General features: G+C 46.5%; 1 protein-coding gene across 1 annotated transcript in view; it reads left to right on the top strand.

Moving 5' to 3' along the window:
- The window catches only part of LOC142055632 (myelin and lymphocyte protein-like), a 36,605-nt gene extending 15,996 nt beyond the window's left edge, over positions 1 to 20,609 (top strand). The window contains exons 4-6 of the mRNA XM_075089749.1: positions 17,505 to 17,686; positions 20,177 to 20,302; positions 20,583 to 20,609. Of these exons, the coding sequence (XP_074945850.1) occupies positions 17,505 to 17,686; positions 20,177 to 20,302; positions 20,583 to 20,609 (335 nt within the window). The remainder of the gene's footprint in view (positions 1 to 17,504; positions 17,687 to 20,176; positions 20,303 to 20,582) is intronic.
- The last annotated feature ends 1,504 nt before the right edge of the window (positions 20,610 to 22,113 follow it).

Here is a 22,113-nt window from a genome sequence, read left to right as displayed (position 1 = left end):
CCAGAGAGCTTGTGAATGCAAGGGTGAGGACATTTGGGTGGAGCAGCACACATTGTGCTCCACCCACAAAATCCCTGCTGGTTACATTTTTTGGAGTAGGTGGAAAGAGTTCAGATTGACAGGACGGGTTTCCTGCCCTTTGTGGAAGTGCTGGCAGGTAGGCCAGGCCGGGACTGGCAGTGGGATACCTCTATGCTTAAGTCACACAGATGTCTCTGAGGTCGGAGTGTGCCCCAGTGCACAGAGATTGGCAGAATGATGCTTAATGAGCAGTTTCCTATCTGTGTCATGAGACTGTTAGAAAAATAAACATTACCTAAGCACTCTCCAGATTAAATCTAACCAGTAAAGGTACTGGCCGGGGGTGTGTGTGTGTGTGTGTGTGTGAAAAATACTAAGTATAATATGAAGCCCTAAAATCACCTTACTTGCAGTAAGGTTCTGTATCATTGCATGTATTTCTGTGCATTTAAATGTAACTTTAAATTAGAGCATCCTGACCCACTTAATTAGACAGAAGTCCTCTGTAATAATGCTCCTTCAATTGCATTGCTGCGTTACGCACAGTCTATGTGAATTCTGCCTCACCCAAGAGTTGATGCTGTACTGTACGAAGTGGAAGGAGAGGTCTCCTTTGCGATATGTTCTCTTTTAACTGTTTGACTCAACTTCCTCTGAAAAATCTCAGTGTTGTCACAAACCACAGTCCAGCACTTCATTGTAAAATAATTATAAAATCACCCAAACCACAGCAGTGTGATGAAGGTTTGCAGCAGCCACCTTCCTTATAAACTGTTCCATTTTCAGAGGAGGGACGAAACCAAGTTAGGGAATCTTGAGAAGAGTTCTTGCTTCATAGTGCTGTGGTATTTAAATTTTTATGTTCAAGCCTCTTTGGTTGGCTGGATTTGCCTTTTTCTTTTCTGAAACCAGCCCGTTCATTACAGTTTAGAAGAACCAATTCCATGAGAGGATGTAGGTAGCAGTGTAGCAGTGCAGGAAGACAAACCAAGTGAGCAAGCGAGGAACCCACCTTGGGAAGCTGTGCTCAGAGCACCTCAGTCCTTTGGCAGTTGCCAGCAGCACAGATACCAGTTGCTTTCAAGCCCACAGTCGACAGTCAGGTTATTTAATAAAGAGTGGGAAAAGAAAGGTAGATACGTATGAGGGAAACTGGAAGGAAGGAAGGAAGGAAGGAAGGAAGGAAGGAAGGAAGGACGGAAGGAAGGAAGGAAGGAAGGAAGGAAGGAAGGAAGGAAGGAAGGAAGGAAGGAAGGAAGGAAGGAAGGAAGGAAGGAAGGAAGGAAGGAAGGAAGGAAGGAAGGAAGGAAGGAAGGAAGGAAGGAAGGAAGGAAGGAAGGAAGGAAGGAAGGAAGGAAGGAAGAAAAAAATCTGTGGTTTTCTTTGTCTATTTTAATACTATTTCAGCCTGCTCACAGTAGGCTTTGAACTATATCTAAGCAAATGAATGGTCAGGCATTGGAACAGGCTTCCCAGGGAGGTGGTAGAGTCACCATTCCTGGAGGTACTTAAAAGATGTGTAGATGTGGCACCTCAGGGCATGGTTTAGGAGACTTGGTGATGTTGGGTTGACAGTTGGACTTGATGATCCTAGGGGTCTTTTCCAACCTTAATGATTCTATGGTTCTCTTCTATGATTCTATGAATAGTTGACAGTGGCAGCTGAAGCACCCTCTATGCCAAAGAGAGAAAGGAACAGTGGCTCAAACAAATCTGTTTTCATCACACACTGTGATCCCTCAGGCTGCTTGCCAAGGAGCATGAAAGCAGTCTTAGAGCAAACCTCCACGAGCAGGCATCTCTCTGCAGGTCTGGCCAGGGAAGGCTGAAGCGTGGTTCTTTTGGCACTAGCCCAGGCTGCAGTCCTCTCATTACTTAATGGAGTCAGAGGTTCAGGGAAGGTGGATGATCTGGTGGAGTCAGTGGGAACCGTGCTAGCCACAGAGAAACGTGAAAATGGCCACCGTTTCCCTAGATCACATAATTCAGACTGAGAGCCCCACAGTCAGTGAAAGAGTGTGCAGTGGCTGATGACTTCAGGACTTTCTTCCCGGCCACTCACAGTTATCTACCTGTTTTAGTGTGTAGACAACTTTGTGCGTGAAATAAGACACATAATGAGTTGTGTGATAAAGATAATCCAGTATGCTTTAACCATGTTGGTTCTCCTCCAGTTGTGGCCTTCATGGTCAGAATAATGGATCCTTATCCAACAAGTCCAGACCCAGCCCACCTGCTTCCCGTGAAAAGGCCCCTTTGTCAACACTGAGCAAAAACCAGCCGAGTCCTGCGAACACCCGTCAGAATTATGGGGCTTCTTTAGCCAGCAGAAGCAACTCAGGCTCAAACAAAGGAAGTGACAGCAGCCAAGTGACGAGGCAAGTCTTTATTTCAGCATCCTGGTGTTCAGCACACTGACTTACCTTCTCTGCACTCAAATGCGGCATCAGCTGGTTGTCTGGCTTGCCAAAGGGGTCGTGTTGCTCCTCAGCATGGGTGTGACTCTTCATATTGGTGGCTTGACAATCAACAGTGTGCTCTATCCCATGTAAAAGTTTTACTGTTTCAGTACTGTAAAATTCAAGGTTACTTTTAGTCAAAGCACTTTGTAGCTGGTTTTCACTCCAAGGCAGGCTCCTTTCCGTGGTTTTATGCTGTCAGTTCTCATGTGGCTTTCCTGGTTCTTTCACAGAAAGGTCCTTTCTCCTTTGGAGAGAGTTGGGTGGGGTTGTATAGAAAATATTGTATGCTCGGGTGAATAATTCACCCTGCCCGGCCTTAGGTACCTCTGCGTGCAGTTTCCTCTACAGGGAAGAAAACTAATACCTGCGGGAGCGTGCGACAGGTATTGCAGAGAAGAAATTGTTGTTTCTCTCCCTCCCTTTCTCTCTCTTTCCTCCCACCCCAGGCAACTCAACAGCCAAGCATGTCAGATACACACCTAAAGCTAGACAGGATTAATGTAGGTTTCAGGGTGCTCGGCTTCTTAACTCACATGTGGAGCTGAACTCAGTCTGTACGCTTCCTTACCTGGCTGTGTCTGCAGCTGGGTGCCCTTGCCAATGGCCCAGCTGCCTGCTCTTGGGCACCGTTTTGGGTGAGGAGATGGCTAGGTGTTTTAAAGTTAAATGTCTCATTTGAGGTAATGGCACTGAAAACAAGTATGATAAATAGTAAATTTTGTACTATAGCCACAAATCAGCCATTTTCTCAAGTACTTTGGTTTGCCAGAGGGAGTCACTTGTGTGGACACTGAGGAGCCCAAAATGAGTCAAGCGCCATATCAGTCTATGGGATGTGTTCCTTTTTGCCAGGACTGAAGAACTGTAGGAGTGATGTTATGTGATGGTGTGATGGTTTTTTTCTTTTCAGGCGATCAGGGAAATCTATTTCTTGTGGTCACAATTGCAGCACTAAGCCAGAAAATCCGGAGCGGTATTTGACTCCTCTGCAGCAGAAAGAAGTTACAATACGGCATTTGAAAAAAAAGCTGAAGGAATCCGAGTGCAAAGTTACAGAAAGGTATATTTCACTTCAGAAATAAGACTGGACAAGATTTATTCAGGAGCATTAAGGGATGGGAGTCCTGATCATTTTTACTCTTTTCTTGACCATGTAAAGTTTTCATTAAGAGATTTGAAATATGATCGGGCTGATTAGGTTGTTTTCAGGTATTTAAGGTTTCATTGTGTGCTCAGTGAATATGTACCGTGCACTTTCGTTACAAATATGGCTGTCTCTTTTTCCCTTTTTTTGAACTTTCCCGATAGAAGACTTTCAAAGGATAGTTCTTCACCAGCCTACTTTAGCACTGACACCTTTTATACATAAAAAAAGTTCCACCTCACTCAGAAAATATGACGACAAATGTCCCCCTTTTCCCCTAATGAAAGAAAAGCTCTGACACAAACTAGTGTGCCCGCTTGTGGTTTTGTTGCTTAGATATGGACTTTTTTGCAATAGCACTTTGTATGGATGCTAAGCAAAGAAGCAACAATGTACGTTACACAGCAACAGATGTTGTCTCTTTTACTAAAGCTGTGCTCTGAGAACTGGCTTTCCAGCACACACAACCCAAGCGGGCACAAAGGGTTGTTTGAATGGAGCCCCAAGGTAGAGTCCCAGCGACCCCTTGGTCTGCTTTGGGTGGCCTGACATCTGTACCTGTGAGGGCTGGATCTCACGCAGGGGGCCCTTCTCCCCACTTGCTTGCAAGTGAAGGCAGAAGCCTCTGGATCCATGCTGGGCTGGGGGGGTGCAAAGCAAGCCGGGTGCAAAGCAAGCCAGGTGCCTGCAGCCCTGAGCCATCCTGCTGTCTGAGGCCACTGTTGGCTCTGGCTATACGTGACGAGCTGCTGGCAGGCACAGGGGACACATCCAGGCAGCTGTTTGTCATTTCCTCCAGGGTGAGGCAGTAGATGAGATGTTAAGCGCTGTACTGGTTGGACCTAACCCAGAGGCCACCACTTTCACCTCAAAGTGTCCAGGACCACAGCATAGCCCACAAGGCTGCTGGCTGTGTGGCAAGGTTGGTGACTCCAGCTAGGAATCAGCCAGTGTGTCTTGGCAGCCAGCTGACATCTCTGCCAGTTCTCCCAGAGGTGGCAGCAAATGATGCATGGAGGAATTTGCTTCTTCCTTGGAGCATCTTTGCAGCGTAGCCACCCCAGTGAGGTGGAGCCTCACGTTGACTCTTTAACTAGGCAGTCACCAGAAGTGTTACGATATTTTTATTTTGCTCCAGGGAAAGAGAAATCGAAAAGCTCAAAGCTCAGGTGGAACGTATGAAGGAAGACTGGATCGAAGATGAGTGTAATCATGTGGAGATGGAGCTGAGCCTCTTGGAAGCAAGGAGGGAAATTAAAGAACTCAAGCAAGTTATTGAGAGCATGAAGAACAGCTTGGCTGAGAAAGACAAAAAATTTCAGAAATACTTCCTAGAAATAAGCATTGAAAACAAGAAACTGGAATCTTTGGTGTCGAGCATGGAGATGGCCCTGAAGAGCTCTGTGAGAGATGAGCAGCGCCCGGAGTACACGTGTGACTCTGAGGGCAAGCCGTTGTGTACCACGATGCCAGACAGCCCCACCACAGAGGACCAAGCTCTGGAGGAGCTGGCAGATAGTGGGCTGTTTCTTCATGAGGACACAGCTAACGGGACTGATTTATTTGAAGAGAGTTTGACCACCACAACCTCTGAGTTGAGTGAGCCAGCTCCCTCCAATTCTACTGTGAATCAAGAGATGCTTGAAAATGTTCTGGATGAAAAACTAACTTTTTCCCAGGAGGAGGAGGAGAAAGTCAGAAACATGATGGTGGAGCAGACCACCCAGACTGATGTGGTGCCATATAGCCTAGAAGGGGAGCAGTTCATTCAAAACATGTTCAGAGCTCAGAGCTCAAGATGCCTGTCCTCTAAGCCCGCCTTCTTCACTGAAGGAATTGGGTCAATTTCTCTCGAAAGCCTCAGTGATTCTGGTATCGTAGTGGACTTAACTCCAGGTGAGCCAAACTCGACCATCCTTTTGTCTCCTGTGACACCTCCATGCAGGAAGGTGGAGCACGGAGTTAATGAAAACCATTTTGTGGAAGAACTTGATTTTACAGAACCTCATGATGATGAAGTCTTTGGGTACGTCAATACTGTTTCTCAGACAGGAATAAAGAAGAGATACTGGAGCAGCAGACTCGCCAGCGATCTGGCTGTAGCAGCCCCTGTTGTACCAACTATCATGCGGCCTTTCAGTACTCATGGAGCAGGAACAGATCTCATTTACAGTACTAGAGCGTTGTTTTGCAGTTCTGTCCTAGTCCACCGTTTTGCTCTTGACTATTTGATTTGCCCTATAAATCGGTTTGAAAACATGTTACTTGTTTCAGAATGGAAAAGGTAAAGCCTTTCTACAGGATGTTTGTAACTGGTGTTTTTTGAGAGTACTGCTGCCTACAGAAATAGTCCTCCTGCTCCCAGTCACCATGTTCCCACCCCCCCACCCCACCGCGCTGGTGTCTTTCTGGTGCCAACATATCTGCACAGTGAACATGACCAGGGAGATCAAGGAGAATACAGTGAGTTCTCTTTCATGTTTGTTTGCTGAATGTTAATTTGTTGTTTGTTAAGCTCAATGAGTTTCCCTGGCTGCTTCACTGGGCAAATATACCAGCACTTTGCACTGGCTCAAGAGTAGCGTGAGACGTGCACGGGAGCAAACGGCCAGAGAAAGGTGGGCTATTTCTTTAGGCAGCACTAACCTAAAGCTTTTGTGAAATTACAGTGTTGAGTGACACGGAGGCTTGTTCCCGCTAAGGATGTCACACATGTATTCCAGAGAGCATGCTAGTGTTATCCATTCGTTGTCCAAAGAGTCAGTTCAATTTAGAGGTAAACCCCCTATTCCCCAGGCAGTTTCCAGCACATTGTTTGTTCCTGTCTTGTGTAGTGTTCTTCTCAGTTGTACAATTGCTTGAGTGTTTCACCGGTCTTGTGTGTTTACAGGGACTGTAACCAAAAAGGTACTTTGTTGAGAGTCTTGAAACGTGTTAGAAAGATAAGTATAGGTGTAGGTACAATTTGAGTGTTAATGTTGTTTTAAAGTTTTAATGTGTTGGAATGTTGTAGTCATATGAGCCCTTTGAAATGTATAGTGCTTTAGCTTATTGTTTATTTAATTGTTTCATTGTAAATTACCTTTATAATCACAAGTTCAATGAAGCCTGTTAGAAATGGTAAATGTGTGAGTGTTTTATTGTAGCAAAGCCATATAAAATAGCCGGTCTCAGCTGAGCTATTGGGCACAGGCAGAGCTGGCGGAGGCACTGTATCAGGGCATAAGGAACCATCAGGACCCAAAGAAGAGAATTCTGCTGAGAAAAACTTCATTACAGCTCCAAGCATAAGCACTCAGGCAGAGAAAAAGGCTCCAGTTGGTCTGTGGACACACATGCCACCTGCATAACTGCGCCCATGCTGAGTTAACAAATGCAAGTGCCTAATCTTTAATTCAATGCAATCTTCCAGAAGCTTGTAACTGCTCATTTCTGTGCTGCCAGGAGAGTGTCAGTCTTCCCGGCATTTAACAGAAGTCCAGAATACCTTGTTTAATTAATCTGAGAGCCATGCAGTCTCAGTGTGCCCACCGAGATGCCACTGTGACCATCAAACCACAAATTCTTCCTGTCCAAAACTTGAAATCCGTGCATAGTTCAGAGGAGGGCAATGCTAACCAACAGGCGACATAGCGGTGTTTGCCTGCCTCCACCCAACCTTTCAACAACACCTCTGGCCGGTTAAACCTCACTGGCTTCCTGTTCTCCCCTCCAGCAAAGCAAGTGTAATATTTCTCTGTGCAACCCAGAGCAGAAGAAGCCTAGTGAAGCCAGACAACGCCATGCGCTGCCCTGCCGCTTTGGGGAAGAATGGAGTTATTAGCCACAAGGAAGGAGGAATAGTTGGCCAGCATGTGGGGAGCATTTGCAACACTCAAGAGGGTGACATGCACCAATGCTTACAGAGGCAATTCAGAGAGAGACCTTTTGCATCCTTGTAATGCCTGGGTTCTGAATTACTTGTGTTTGCAACAGATTCCCTAGTGTTCATTAAGCATTTCACTAAGGAAGAGGAATCAAACAGGCATGTTGATGTAACACAGGCTCCAAGAGTTCACAAAGATGAGAACACGAGAGTGCCTTGCTTCCTCTGCCAGCAACTTCCTCTTCCATGCTCACCTACCTTGTTGGGTTCCTGCAGGCCACTTGACTTGCCTTATGACACTACTGCAATACATAGTTGCTGCAAAGTCACTTTCAAAAGCTTTTCTTTTAAGTACCTGGGCACAAGGGCCAAAATTAATAGGTTGGCGGGTGGAGGGGATGGGACTGGAACACATGACACAACATGCCTTATTGCTACTTCAAAGCATGTCTGTTCAAGGCTGAGAGCGCAATATTTTATATGTGATTTTACCATCTTTATCACAATTTTGGGTTTCTCTTTAACAGCCACTATTGTTTAAGTGATCTTTGCTTTGAGTGGTGGTGAAATGGAGCATAGTTTAGAGGACTAGTTTAGATCTTCAGTTCTAGGAGAGAGATTCACCTGTGACTACATGGGTGTCTTTTGCAGCAAGCAGGCAACAAAGCAGTATGAACCCACACTTACATTTAAAATGTCAATAGGCTGAACTCATTTCAAACCATGTTTTGGACATGGTCCATGTTTAAGACACAAGGCGCTAACACCAGAATAACGTCAAAATTGCTTCTTGCCCTTAAAAATCTTCTGTCCGCTCAACTCTCGTAAGTTATTTAACTATGCTCAGCAAGAGAGTTCCCGTCACATTCCTGATAGAAGTCCGTGCTCTGATCTCTACCTGAAATACAGCTCGCTTCCAAGCTGCCGCCTTTCCTCCTCCATCCTGCAAGCATGTAGACAGCTCAAGGTACCCTTTGTAAGAAGAGGCCTGAAGTACCACGATAAATGCTCCAGTCCCAGACTTTGTGGGACTGGCCTTTGCTCCCCGATCCACAGAGGCTATCCCAGTTGTTGTGACAAATGTACCATCTTGATTTTTCCCCATCTAATATTTGGCTTTACTCTTAGTCATGATTCACCTGGATCCTGCTGCTGCTGTATGGAGCAGCTAGGGGAGGACCATTAGCCTCCAAAGAGTTCAATAAAACCTCCTCCTTTTTCTGAGTTGAGAAATTGTTCATACCATACTGAGGCAAGAATTGAAGTCTTGCCTCAAAGTGTGCAGGTGGGGAGGACAAGCAGGGCATAGGTTAAGGGTCAGGTAGCAGGTGGCTGCTTGAATTCATGCTTACAGGGTAGCATAGGAACCAAGGCGGCTCCTTCCCTGGTTGAAGCAACACCTATTGATAATCCCATTATGCATTTCTCTATTTCTCTTTCTAATCCAGGCTCAAAGAAGCCTTTCTTTAATATTCAGCTGAAGAGGTACCCAACATGCCTCTCAGCTGCTGAAAACACCGAGGCACAGGCACTGCCCACCGCCTCACCAGAGATTCACCTGCATGCTTACTTAGGTCCACCCACTCACAAGGCTCTTCTTCACTTCTGATCACTTCCTCATTTTGCCTTCTTTCCCCCCCCAAATCAACTACCTCACCTAAATCCCAACCGCTAGAAATGCGCTAAAATTGAACCACTGTTTTATTTATGTCCTACATGAGCAGAACAGGGGAGCATTTTCCTCCAAAACCCTTCAGACAAATGAACATGGGGCATTGCAAACACAAGCAACTATAGCGCAGGAAAACATATGAAACCAATGCATGCTGTTTTGACATACAGACTGCTACCTACGAGAGCACTGTACCCTTTCTGGCATTATGTCAGGACTTGGTAGAGTAGATGGGAGCAATTCCTAGAGCAGTTGTGCTCAAGTACAGGCAGGGAAATGGAGGGAAGAACAGCAAAACAGTGTGAGTACGCAGCAGGAGAGGGCAAAGCAACGCAGGAGGGCTGATGTGCAGGAGGTGGCAGCACCTAATCGTTTTTAAAACGGCTGAAGGCTCAAAAACCACGAGCATTCTCATGACGCAGTCAGGGGCTTTGTTTCTAACTTCTTAACTAGCCAATGTTTTGTTATTTTTAATAAATAACATCTAGTTGCACCTATTTTACATTGTCTCAGAAATAGCAATAGTAAGCACTAAACTAATTTTTTTAGAAAGATGCGATGTTGCTTCCAACCTAAACTAGGCAACAGGTATTAGGTTTCCCTGCCCTGTGTCAGCAATAGGGAAAGAATTATGACATGAGCCTCCTTGCTTCATCGGTGTGGTTAAAAGGACAGACGCGGATTGCTATTAAAGCTTATTCACAGACTTTCTTCTTATCTCCAATCCACCATCAGATACTTTAGAGGTGTGTACTAGGAGCAGATTTGCTTGCCATACTGCTGTTCAGTCTGGACAGACTGCAGTCATCGATTCTGCTCCAGCCAGAACACTTGCGCAGAAGATACACACAAAAGTGTATATTGTTGCTTTCTAAAAGGTATTTTAAAATTTCACATTTCTCAATGACTTCTTTAATGTCTAAAAATTGCTGTCAAATCAGTTGGTCTCTGCAAGATTTTAAGCAGCATGACAAGCATACTAAATATTTTTTAAAACTTTTCTCCATGACAAAGGCCATTCAGAGTAAGTCTTACTGTCTTTACTTTCTCAAGTACTTCTCTTTTAAGCAGAACTTGTGTCTTACAACTTAGTTAAAAATTCTATTTTTCGAGGCAGAGGTGATCTAGTCCCCCCGCCCCTTCCCATTCTGTTACAACTTCACAGGACCCTGGATAAACACGGAACCCGTCTCAGGCACAGGATTTGCTGTCCTCGCTCATCTGCCACAAGACAGCCCATGAATTCAGGGATAATAGCATCCGCACAGCAGAAGATGCAGGAGGTATTCACTGAAGTTCTGAGCTGCACCTAATAACCACTGTAGCTGTACGCTTCTACGGGAGAACTTATCTTGGGCCGCATATCTCCGGGACACAGGGCTCTACCCACCCTGGGGACAGTGATGCACAGACATCAATATGATGGATACAAAATGTCCGTTTATTTAGCTGCGTCACACGCTTATATAGCTCTTGAGCTTCCTGTTCCTGCCACTCCTATGGGGAGGAGTCTACCTTTCCGTCACAGCCCGTGATCTTCCGGTCGCCGATCCCTGTCTATTCCCCTACATCTCCCCCTCCCCATGCTGCTAAAAGTTCTACAGAGCTACTTGCGTAAGCGGATACATATTGCGGTCAGGTCTATATTCATGTAACTCTTGCAGGCGCTCTTTGATTTGTCTTATAACACAGCATAACAATGGCAGCCCACAAGTAACCATGGTTACTACACATAACAAGATCCCCCCAATTATTACTATCCAGTCCCAGTTCATATCTCTCTTTTGCCGCCCTTTCCCAGTGTCGCTCTCGTTGCAATATTGCTTGCGATCTTGTCAAGGAGCTCATTTCTTTTCCCAATGGTACGGCTAGCATGAGGATCCATGTCTGCAGACCCTGCAAAGAGACAACTCAGAAAGGGATTATTCATTGTACATCCTTGCACAGTTCTGCTTTCACACACTTTGCAGGCACCCATTCTATGCGCCCTTCATTCTCAACCGCGGCGTAGCCCCTCCCCAGGCATCTCAGTTTCCATCCTCTCTCCCATTGCTCACTGCCTGGGAACCTTACTCGTACCTGCGGATAGCGCTCGCCTGCTTGACCTTTGCCAAAGTGCTTCTCCACTGCTGTAACTTGCTCCTGCCCGCGTATAAAATGATTAAGCGAACATGATGCACGCATTAAAATAGTTTGCTGAGCTGCTATGGGTATAGCTCCCTTAATCCCCTCCCCCTCCCCAAGCTGTATTATTTTTGCTTTCAAGGTGCGATGAGCGCGTTCAACTATTGCCTGCCCCGTGCTATTGTAAGCAATGCCGTGTTTTAATACAATATTCCAAGCTTTACACCATTCTTCGGTACTTCAAGCCCAAAAGCGTGGTCCATTGTCTGTTTTTATCTCGGTGGGCTTTCCAAGCCACGCCATTACCGTGGTCCAATGCGCAGTCAACTGCGTTGCGGTCTGCTTCCGATGCTGAGTAGCCATGATGACTCCACTATATGTATCAATTGTAATCGCCAGGTGCCGTCCGGGGGCCAACTGTGGACATTCAGTAAAGTCAGTCTGCCAGATGGCATTTGCTTCCAGTCCACGAGGGTTGACTCCTGCCTCCCACAATGGCGAGTGCTGACAGTAAGGACAGGTGGCTACTACTTCTCTTGCTGCTCTTATTGAGATGCCACACTCCTTTGCCAAGGCTTTAGCACCCAGGTGCAGTTTTTCATGCAGTTTCTTTGCCTCCATCAATGTCCAGACTCCCGCGGCTGCCTCATCAGCCATGCGATTCCCCTCAATCAGTGGTCCAATCCCCATCTGATGACTGCGAATGTGAATTACTGTCACAGTTGCTCCTCGCTGCGATAAAGCAACCTCTAGCATCAAGGCAATTTCCGTGTGTGGTACACCCTCTCGTTTCATGGACATGAATAGTTTATACACATATAAGGAGTCCGTGCACACATTTATATGCCGATCTATATCCTTTCGCAGGGCCATCTCTAGCGCTTTCGCTTCTAGCCACTGCACACTTTTACCCTGCTCCTCATACGTCTGGCGCATCCAACTATTCTCTTCTTTCCACGCTACCGCCGCTCTGTTCGTCTTCGAGGAAGCGGCTGTGAAATATGTTGGTCCTGGGTGAGGGGTATCCAAAACTCTACTATCCACACTCAAATCCACCACTTTGGCTGTCTCGGCCCACCTCTGTACCGTGCCTGTGACGATTTTCCCTGGGTATGAGTATACTGCCAATTGTATATCCTCTTCACTCTCTACCACCTTCCGCCATTTCTCCCCATTCCACGGCACTGTGAGCTTATCTGGCTCCTTCCCAAAGATTCCCTTGCTCTCCCGTCGCAGACGCCAAATCATTCCCCCGGCTACCTTGACTTTTGTGGAGAACGCATCCTTGGGAACCTTCTGATATACCCATCGCAGTGGCTTTTCTTCCCCTGTCCGTATTTGATATAGCAATCCTAATCCTCCACCGGCGGTCAGAATCCAACCTGCAATTAATTCCTCCTGAGGGTCCCACCGCCATACTCCTTCCTTTTGCATTCGACGTTCTATCGTCTGCAACTGCTCGACTGCCTCTGGGTCTAAACTCCTGGGCTCCCATGGGTCGGTCCCTTTCAGCAACGCATAGAAAGGTTGCATCTCCTCACCGGTGATGCGCACGAATGTCTGCAACCACTGCAGTGCTCCTACCAGCTTCTGTACATCGTGTAAATTTTTAACCTTAGGTGTAAGTTTAATAGGCTGAGCTTGTATGCAATCACCTTGTATTCTAGCACCCAGAAATCCACACACTGGTCCTCGCTGTACCTTTGCCTCAGCTACCTTGAGGCCCTGTCCCGCAAGGCCCCTTTGGGTGTCTGAAAAACTTGTTCACACAATGCCTCGGTGGGCACAGCTATGAGGACGTCATCCATGTAGTGGATCATGTAGATTCTCTCCTGATACTGTTGCCTTACTTGCTGCAATGCAGAAGCCACATACCTCTGGCAGATCGCTGGAGAATTTTTCATCCCCTGCGAAAGTACTCTCCACTGCCATCTACTACCTGGTTCTGCGCGGTTCACCATGGGCAGAGTAAAGGCAAATCTCTTTCTATCATCTGGATGTAGTGGAATACTGAAGAAGCAGTCTTTGAGATCTAAAACAATGACTCGCCATCCTTTCGGGACAGCACTCAGATCTGGTAGGCCAGGTTGGAGAGGCCCCATGTCCTCCATTTGCTGATTTACTGCTCTAAGGTCATGCAGCATCCTCCATTGGTTTTTATCTTTCTTTTTTATAGCAAATATAGGGGTGTTCCATGGGCTCATCGAGGGCTCTAGGTGCCCTGCTTCATGCTCTCGTTTTACTATAGCTCTTACAGCCTCTGTTTTCTCTGTTGTCAGGGGCCACTGCTCCACCCAGACAGGCTGTTCGGTTTTCCACACTAACCTGTGGTGACGAAGCCCCTCTGAGGCAGTGGCCCTTATGCTAAATTTTTCAACCCGATCCCCATCTGGGCAAGGGCGTCTTGCCCCAACAAGGGGCTTGCTACCCCATCTGCTACTAGTATGGTCACTACGGCCGTGAGGAGCTTCCCTGCCTCCTCGTCCATGACTTCGAATTTTACAGGGCAAGTACTAGTCCTCATCTGTTGTTTTCCTCCTACCCCTATTATACGTTTTCCCATGGCAAGGGGCCAAGTTGGTGGCCACCGTTCGAGTGGCATCACTGTGACATCTGCCCCGGTATCCATTAACATTCCCAGGCATATCCGTGCCGGGCAACTCGGCTCTTGCGGGGTAATCATCACCGCCGCCATGGGTCTCTCGTCACAGCCTATGACCAAGGCCACGCGGGGGCTGTAACCTGCAAATCTTGCTGGTTCTGCTCCCCTGCCTGAAGGTTCACTCCCCCTTGGCCCGCTATGGTGGGCCAAGCTCCTGGCACTGGCACCATGATGGGGGCCATTTGACTCACAGGAGGCGCGAATCCCCCTCGCTTCGCCCTCCTTTGGCCGTTTCCCGGCTTTGTAGTTGGACAATCTCTTGCCAGATGTCCTGGCTTCCCACACACCCAGCACCTCCCTACTGGGCGCGCTCCTCCTCCATTACGTCCCCCCCTTTCCGCTAGCAGGCACCCAGCTTTAAAGTGCCCTTGCTGTCCACACAAGTGACATCTCGGCCCCACCCCGGCCGCTTGCACCATCACCCTTTATTCGCTTCCACAGTCAGGGTTCTGGCAGATGTGCGCTCCCACACCGCCATGCTGATTCAACGCCTCCTGGCGCAAGACATGCCTGATGGTTTGACCCAATGATGCCCCCACCGCCAGGGTGCGGAGGACATCTTGTGTTTGCGGATTTGCTTGATTTCGGAGGCAATCCATAAGGACTGCCTCCTTGGCTGCTTGTGGCAATTCTGATTCTATAATAGCCTTCTGCAACCTGTCACAAAACGTTGTAAACGGCTCTGCTAGTCCTTGCTGTATCTTTTGCCAAGGTTCCGCTTTTTTTCATACCTGCCCACTTTGCTATACGCTCTGCGGGAACTCTCCGTTACCGCTTGCAGCTCCCTGCCCCTCCTCCAGGAGCTATCCGGACAGGGAATATCCCGGGCATCTCTATCCTTACTCCATCGAGGCTACAATCTCTGGCTATCAGCCGCCAGTTAGGTAACTCGACTGTCGCTGGGGCGCCCCCTTCGTTAAGAGTCCTGTCTGCCTCCCAGTTACTTCCCCTAGTGCGCGCATAGCCTGCTGCAGCGGCCGCAGCACGTCCTCCGCGGACCCCTCCGGAGCTGCAGCGCTCCGGACCTCCCCTTTTGGCGGTCCCTCTCTTCCCTCCTTCTGATTGGTCCTCCGAGGCCCCGCTGCCTTATGCCTCTTTTTTGCGCGCTGCAGGCGATCTGCCCCGTCTTCCCACATGTGGGCATCGGTTTCTCCCCCAACTTCTCATTCGCTGCTACTCGAGGTTGATCTATACCCCCCCTGTCCTCCCCTCCAGGCACCCCAATCCTCCTCCTCGTCCGACTCCCATCTCAAGGGTTGCCCCGGCAGCCAGTCTCGAGGGTCGGGCAGAGGGCGGTGCCGCTGCCGGCGCTGCTTCCGGCGCTGGTCATCTTTCTGCTTCCGCTCCGTCACTCCCGCTGCGTCCGCTGGCACGTCACCCTCCCCGCGCCTGTGCCAAATCGTCCCAGGGGTATGCGGGGGGCGGGGGGCATTCCAAAGGTCCTGCTGGCTCAACAGGGAACACCGCCGCTTCCCGATCCACCTCTTTGGGAGCCTCAGACTGAGTAGTTGGCCAGGCTACTCCGTCCGAACTCTCCGCTTCTTCCGCATCCCCCGCGATGCTTGCCCCTGTCTGCGTCCCCACTGCCGATCCTGGGTCTATTTCCGGGCTACTGTCGCCTGTAGCACCGTGCAGGCACAGCCGCGCCTGCCGCCACGTCTCCTGATCATCCCGAGCTTTCAATAGTAACCGGTGTATTGAAAGAACTAAACCCCTGACAGTCCTTGACTTAGTCCTTATTGTAAGCATCCTTGTTCTCTTGTGGTTTCCTCCCTTGCAAAGATAGTTTCAGGGTTTTGAAGAATGCAACTTGGTGCCAGACAGGATTAAAAAGATAGTGAATAAGCTCGTAAATTCATTGATAACAGAGACTCAGGACATCAGTGCCGAGATAAGCACTCGAGGAACTAGTTTAAATCAACCCCTTGTGACAGTCCAAGGCTAAAGGACCGAGGAGCTCATTCAATGACTATATATGGGCAAAGGAAACCCAAAGTTCAGCCAGCGGATAGGTGAGGAAGACCATCAGAGACCACTGGAGGACTCCCAAAGACCACTAAAAGGACAACTATGCATGCAGCTTGAGCTTTTACATATGTTAATGAATCCTCGTGAATCTCATTAATATGTATGACTTTATAGTATATAATCTTTAGAAGTTTACTGAATCACTGGAGCACTCGTGGTGGATCAATCCCCAGTGCTGCCCAGCGCTGTAATAAAGGATGCCTGCTTAATAGTGACTTTGTTACTATTGAGTTTTATTTCGGGAACTTTCTGGATACTCCGCTTCCTCTTACGGGGAGGTTCGGACTTTGAAAGATAGTATCCGCGAATTTTTGTATCAGTTTGGCGACCCAGATGGGACCATCTCTGTCTGGCTGCAGGACCCCCTGAGTCGGAGACTCCCTTGGCCGGCCCCGGAGAATTCTCTGGAGGGACTCTCCGATTCGGCGGATCCGTGCGGGGGCAGACAAGGACCTCTGGTAAGAATAAGACATTCTTTTTGGTTTTGGGGACCGGTCATTTGAAGCTACCCATCAGTCACAGTTCGTGAGAACCCCACAGGGTAGCATACAATTGCATGTACGATTTGTATTAATCACTTGGTTACTACGTTGCATGGTTGTATTGATCAATTGATTGGTATGGTCGTTTGTTTGTGCATTTGTATTTGATTTTGGTTTACATATGCGTATGTGATATACGCTATATGTTTGGTATACGCGTATTTGCAAGTTTCTGACCAGCTTATGCTGGCATTTGTTATCAGTGGGAGGTAGTAGTGGTTATTGTGTCTGTGCTGTAATTGTTAATTGTGTGTGGTGTTTATACCCTAGCCTTTGTCTTTGTCTTTGTCTTTGGGTAGTATAAGTTTAAGAATGGGGAACCAACAGGGTGGAGTTCTGAAAAAGAGCCCTTTGGGCTGCATTTTGGCCCACTGGAAAGATATCGGGGAACACCTGGAGGTAGTGTGGATCGTAAAACCTTGATAAAATATTGTAATCAGTGGTGGCCTTTATATAAGCTAGATGAAGGAGAAAAATGGCCTTTTAATGGAACTTTAAAGTATAATACTTTGTTACAACTCATTTTATTTCTACGCCGTGAAGGAAAATGGGATGAAGTGGGTTATGCCGATATGTTTTCCACCCTGCGAAATCACCCTGAATGGCAGAAAGAATGTGGAATCAATCTAACACCCCAGGACCCTATGGTTCTGGCGATAGAAAAAGAGAAAAATAAGCAAAAGACAAAATTAAAGAGGTGTTGTTCGGCGTGTAGCATTGGACAGAGATGTTTAAAAGTTGGCTCACAGAATGAAAGGCTGGAGGATTATTTGCCTCCGCCAGAGAAAGAAGGTGATAGGGAAGGAGATGCTGGTGCAGTCGGGGTTAAAGAATCGGAGGCAGGAGTCAGGGAAGAAACTGATATCGGATTTTCTCCCATCACTGCCAGAACTCGGAGTAAAATGGGACCTATTATATAGGCCCCTCTAAGGCAGGCGATGGGAGTGGGAGGACCTGTTAGAATCAAAGTGCCTTTTACTTTAGCAGACTTGGACGGCTGGCGAATTACTGCAGGGAATTATCGGGACGATCCTGAAAAGGTTGCTAAAGGATTTGAATTGATTGTGAAAACTCAGGACCCTGATTGGGAGGATGTGGATGCAATGTTGGATGTGGTGTTTAGTGAGTCGGAGAAGCAGATGGTTGTGAGAGCAGCCAGAGCCCAGGTACAGGCTCTGGTTTTGGCTGGAACCCTGCCAGGAACGGTGGATAATCATGTTCCAGTTACCAATCCTGGCTGGGACCCCAACCAAACAGGAGCCAGGGAATTATTAGTGAGGTACAGGGAATGGATTGCTTATGGAATAAGAAATGCTGTCCCAAAACCAGTAAATTGGTCTAAATTGTACGAAATAAAACAAGATAAAAAGGAATCTCCTACTGATTTTTTGAATCGGTTAAAAGAAGGAATGCAGAAATATACTCCTTTAGACCCTACCTCCCAGGAGGGAAAGGGTCAGTTGATATTCCTGTTTTTGGGACAGTCGGCGGATGATATCAGGAGAAAGTTACAGAAAGTGCAAGGAACAGATGCAAGAGATTTAGAAAAATTGCTGGAGACTGCTTGGCAAGTGTATCGGAACAGAGACAGTCAGAAGGAGAGAATGATGGGCAGAACAATTGCTAATGCTACAGTGGCTGCCTTGCGCACCACAGGGGGTCAGATAAACAACACTAATGAGGGGAGAGGAGTTGTAAGAAGTGGTGTAAGTGCCCCACCCAGAAGAAATCAACCCCTCTTGAGAGATCAATGCTCTTATTGTAAGCAAATGGGGCATTGGAAGAAGGATTGCCCAAGATTGAGCAAACCAGTGACAGTTGCCAGCACGGAAGAAAGTTGATGGAGACCAGGGGAATCTTCCCTAGCGGAACCCTTGGTAAAAATACAGCTAGGGAAAGAAGAAAAACCTGTAGAATTTCTAGTAGATACAGGTGCCACATTTTCAGTATTAAATCAGGAGTTACTGCCCATAAGTAAACAAAATGTTAATATTGTGGGAGCAACCGGACAGGTCGAGAAAGCTTTCTTTTTGAAACCCTTGAAATTCAAAATTGGGAAAAGTGTAGGGATTCACAAATTTCTCTACCTGCCTGAAGCTCCTAGACCACTTTTGGGAAGAGACTTATTAGAACAATTGAATGCTGAAATAAAATTTAATGAAGGGGAAATTGAATTTAAAATACCAGAAGAAAACCACATTGAAATTTTAAGTTTGACCCTCACTGAACCACAGGTTAGGGGACAGGAAATTATACAGGAAATAAAAGACCAGGTATATCCAGGAGTATGGGCATCAGGAATCCCTGGAAAGGCCAAAAATGCAGAATTGGTTGTTGTTAAACTCAAAGTGGGGGCACAGCCTGTCAAAGTAAGGCAATATCCCCTGAAATTAGAGGACAGGCGAGGAGTGAAAAGTATTATAGAGGAATTCATAAGATTTGGATTATTGATTGAATGCTCTTCAGAGTATAACACTCCTATTTTGCCTATCAAAAAGCCTGATGGCAAAACATACCGATTGGTACAAGACCTGCGGGCAATAAATAAGATAGTTGAAGATCTATATCCGGTAGTGGCAAACCCATACACCTTACTAACTAATTTAAAAGAAACTTATGAATGGTTCACAGTATTAGATCTGAAAGATGCATTCTTTTGCCTCACCTTGGCCCCTGAAAGCCGCAATTTATTTGCCTTTGAATGGGAAAACCCTGACTCGGGACGAAAAACCCAACTAACCTGGACAGTGTTACCTCAAGGATTTAAAAACAGCCCCACGATCTTTGGAAATCAATTAGCTAAAGAATTAGAGGCCTGGGAAAGACCTCCAGGAAATGGTACTCTTTTACAGTATGTAGATGATATTTTGATAGCCACAGAAAAGGATGAAGAATGTAAAGAATGGACTGTGAGTTTGCTAAACTTTCTTGGACTAAGTGGCTACCGAGTCTCATTACAGAAAGCCCAGATCTTGAAGAAAGAAGTAATATACTTGGGATTCGTGATTTCTAAGGGACAGAGACAGCTCGGGAATGACTGGAAAGAAGCCATTTGCAGGACTCCAGAACCAACCACGGTAAAAGAACTTCGAACCTTTCTGGGAATGACAGGTTGGTGCCGATTATGGATCTATAATTATGGACTTCTGGTTAAACCTTTGTATGAACTGTTGAAAAATAGCTTGACACAATTAATATGGACAGATGAAGCCAGGCGGGCATTCAAAGAACTGAAATTGGAACTAATGAGGGCTCCAGCTTTGGGCCTGCCCGATGTAACTAAGGCCTTTTGGCTGTTCTTGTATGAAAGACAAGGAGTGGCTTTGGGAATTTTGGCCCAGAAATTGGGTCCTTATAAACGAGCTGTTGCATACTTCTCCAAACAATTGGATGAAGTAAGCAAAGGATGGCCAGGATGCCTTCGGGCAGTAGCTGCCGTGGTCTTGATTATCCAAGAAGCCCGAAAATTCACATTGGGACAGAAGATGATTGTGCACACTTCCCACACTGTAACCTCCGTTTTAGAACAAAAAGGGGGACACTGGCTCTCGCCATCAAGATTCTTGAAATATCAATCAGTTTTGATGGAACAGGATGATATAGAAATTGTCACATCCACTATTATCAATCCTGCTTCCTTTTTAACTGATAAACAGGAAATGGAGACTGTCGTGCATGACTGCATAGAAACCATTGAGACTGTGTATGCGAGTAGGCCCGACTTGAAGGAGGAGCCGCTGGAGGAGGCTGACCACACTTGGTATATTGATGGGAGCAGTTTTGTAAGGAATGGAGTTCGAATGGCAGGATATGCGGTGACCACCACAGACCAAGTAGTGGAAGCAAAGTCACTCCCTAAGGGCACATCTGCACAACGGGCCGAAATAATCGCTTTAGTAAGAGCATTAGAGCTTGCTGAAGGTTTGCGAGTAAATATCTGGACAGACTCAAAATATGCCTTTGGTGTAGTTCATGCCCATGGGGCAATTTGGAAAGAGCGAGGACTTTTAACCGCTCAAGGGAAAGACATAAAACATGCTGATATAATTTTGCGACTTCTAGATGCTGTACAACTTCCGTCGGCAGTAGCAATTATGCACTGCAAAGGACATCAGAAAGGTAACACTGACAGGGAAGTGGGAAATAAATTAGCTGATCATGAGGCAAGGCAAGCTGCGGAACAAGGTGAGGTATGAGGCATAATTCCTGAAAAATCTTTGCCACTACCTGAGATAGTTGAATATGATAAAAAGGATCAGAAGTTAACTACTGATTTAAAGGCTGAAATTGGCCCGACAGGATGGGCAATGTTAAAAGATAACAAAATAGTAGTTCCCTTCAGAATATTATGGAAATTAATAAAAACAGAACATGATAAAACTCATTGGGGAACTGAAGCTTTGTACAATTCCCTCACCAAGCAGATGATAGCTAGAAATTTGTTTCAAACTATAAAAACTATAGTTGATAGATGCGAAATATGCTTAAAGAATAACCCAAAGGTAGAGAATCGGGTGAAATTTGGAAGTATTGGTAAAGGGAATGTTCCAGGCCAGAACTGGCAGATAGACTTCACGGAACTCCCTAGAAAAGGGGGGTACAGATATCTATTAGTATTAACTGATAGCTTTTCCGGATGGCCTGAAGCTTTCCCCTGCAGAACAAATAAAGCCCGAGAAGTAACAAAAGCCTTATTGAGAGAAATTGTTCCCAGATTCGGCGTGCCAGAAGTGATCTCCTCTGATAGGGGACCACACTTTGTGGCACAAGTAGTTCAACAAGTTAGTAAATTTTTAGAAATTAATTGGAAATTACACACAACTTATCGCCCGCAAGCAAGTGGGCAAGTAGAAAAGATGAATCATTTAATAAAGACACAATTGAGCAAAATCTGCCAGGAGATGAATTTAAGGTGGGATCAAGCCCTCCCTATTGCGTTACTAAGGCTCCGAGTCAAGCCAAGAACTAAGGAAAAACTGAGTCCTTTTGAAATTCTATATGGGAGACCCTTTCAGACTATATATCAAGGACAAGATCCCACCCAGGTGATCCTCTCGAAGAGAAGTGGAGCGGCCCTTTTCAAGTTCTGCCTACGACTTACACTGCGGTCAAGCTTGAGAAGCACGCTGCTTGGATCCACTATTCCAGAATTAAAAAGGCACCTGAAGGACCATGGAAGTCCCAACCCGTAGGACCCACGTCTATAAGGCTGACCCGAAACTAACATTAATATTGCTATGTTGTTGTCTTGAATTAATAAGTACATTTACTCCCAGTTGGCCCCTGAAGAAAAGAAGCGAATCTGTTGATAGTCTCTGGTGGATTTGGGGAAATAACACCAATACGTTAGTTCAGTTTGCTGAAAACTGCTCTTTGTGGGAACCCTATACTAGGAGTGATAAATTGACGGGATGGCATGGAATGACCTTTGTATTATGTTCAAATTTGACAAATGTCACTGTGATAACGAATGTTGCCTTAAAATGTTGTGCAATCAAAGGGATAGGGCCTCCACTGCAGATGAAGAAGTGCTTTCTTCAAAATAACACCCCCATAAAGGAGACACATACTTGGAAAACTGGTAACTGGGATA

The sequence above is a fragment of the Phalacrocorax aristotelis genome, chromosome 3 (assembly GCF_949628215.1).
Source record: "Phalacrocorax aristotelis chromosome 3, bGulAri2.1, whole genome shotgun sequence".
In the NCBI taxonomy this organism is placed as follows: domain Eukaryota; kingdom Metazoa; phylum Chordata; class Aves; order Suliformes; family Phalacrocoracidae; genus Phalacrocorax; species Phalacrocorax aristotelis.
The sequence above is the reverse complement of the archived record's forward strand: the minus strand, read 5'-3'. Positions and strand labels throughout refer to the sequence as shown.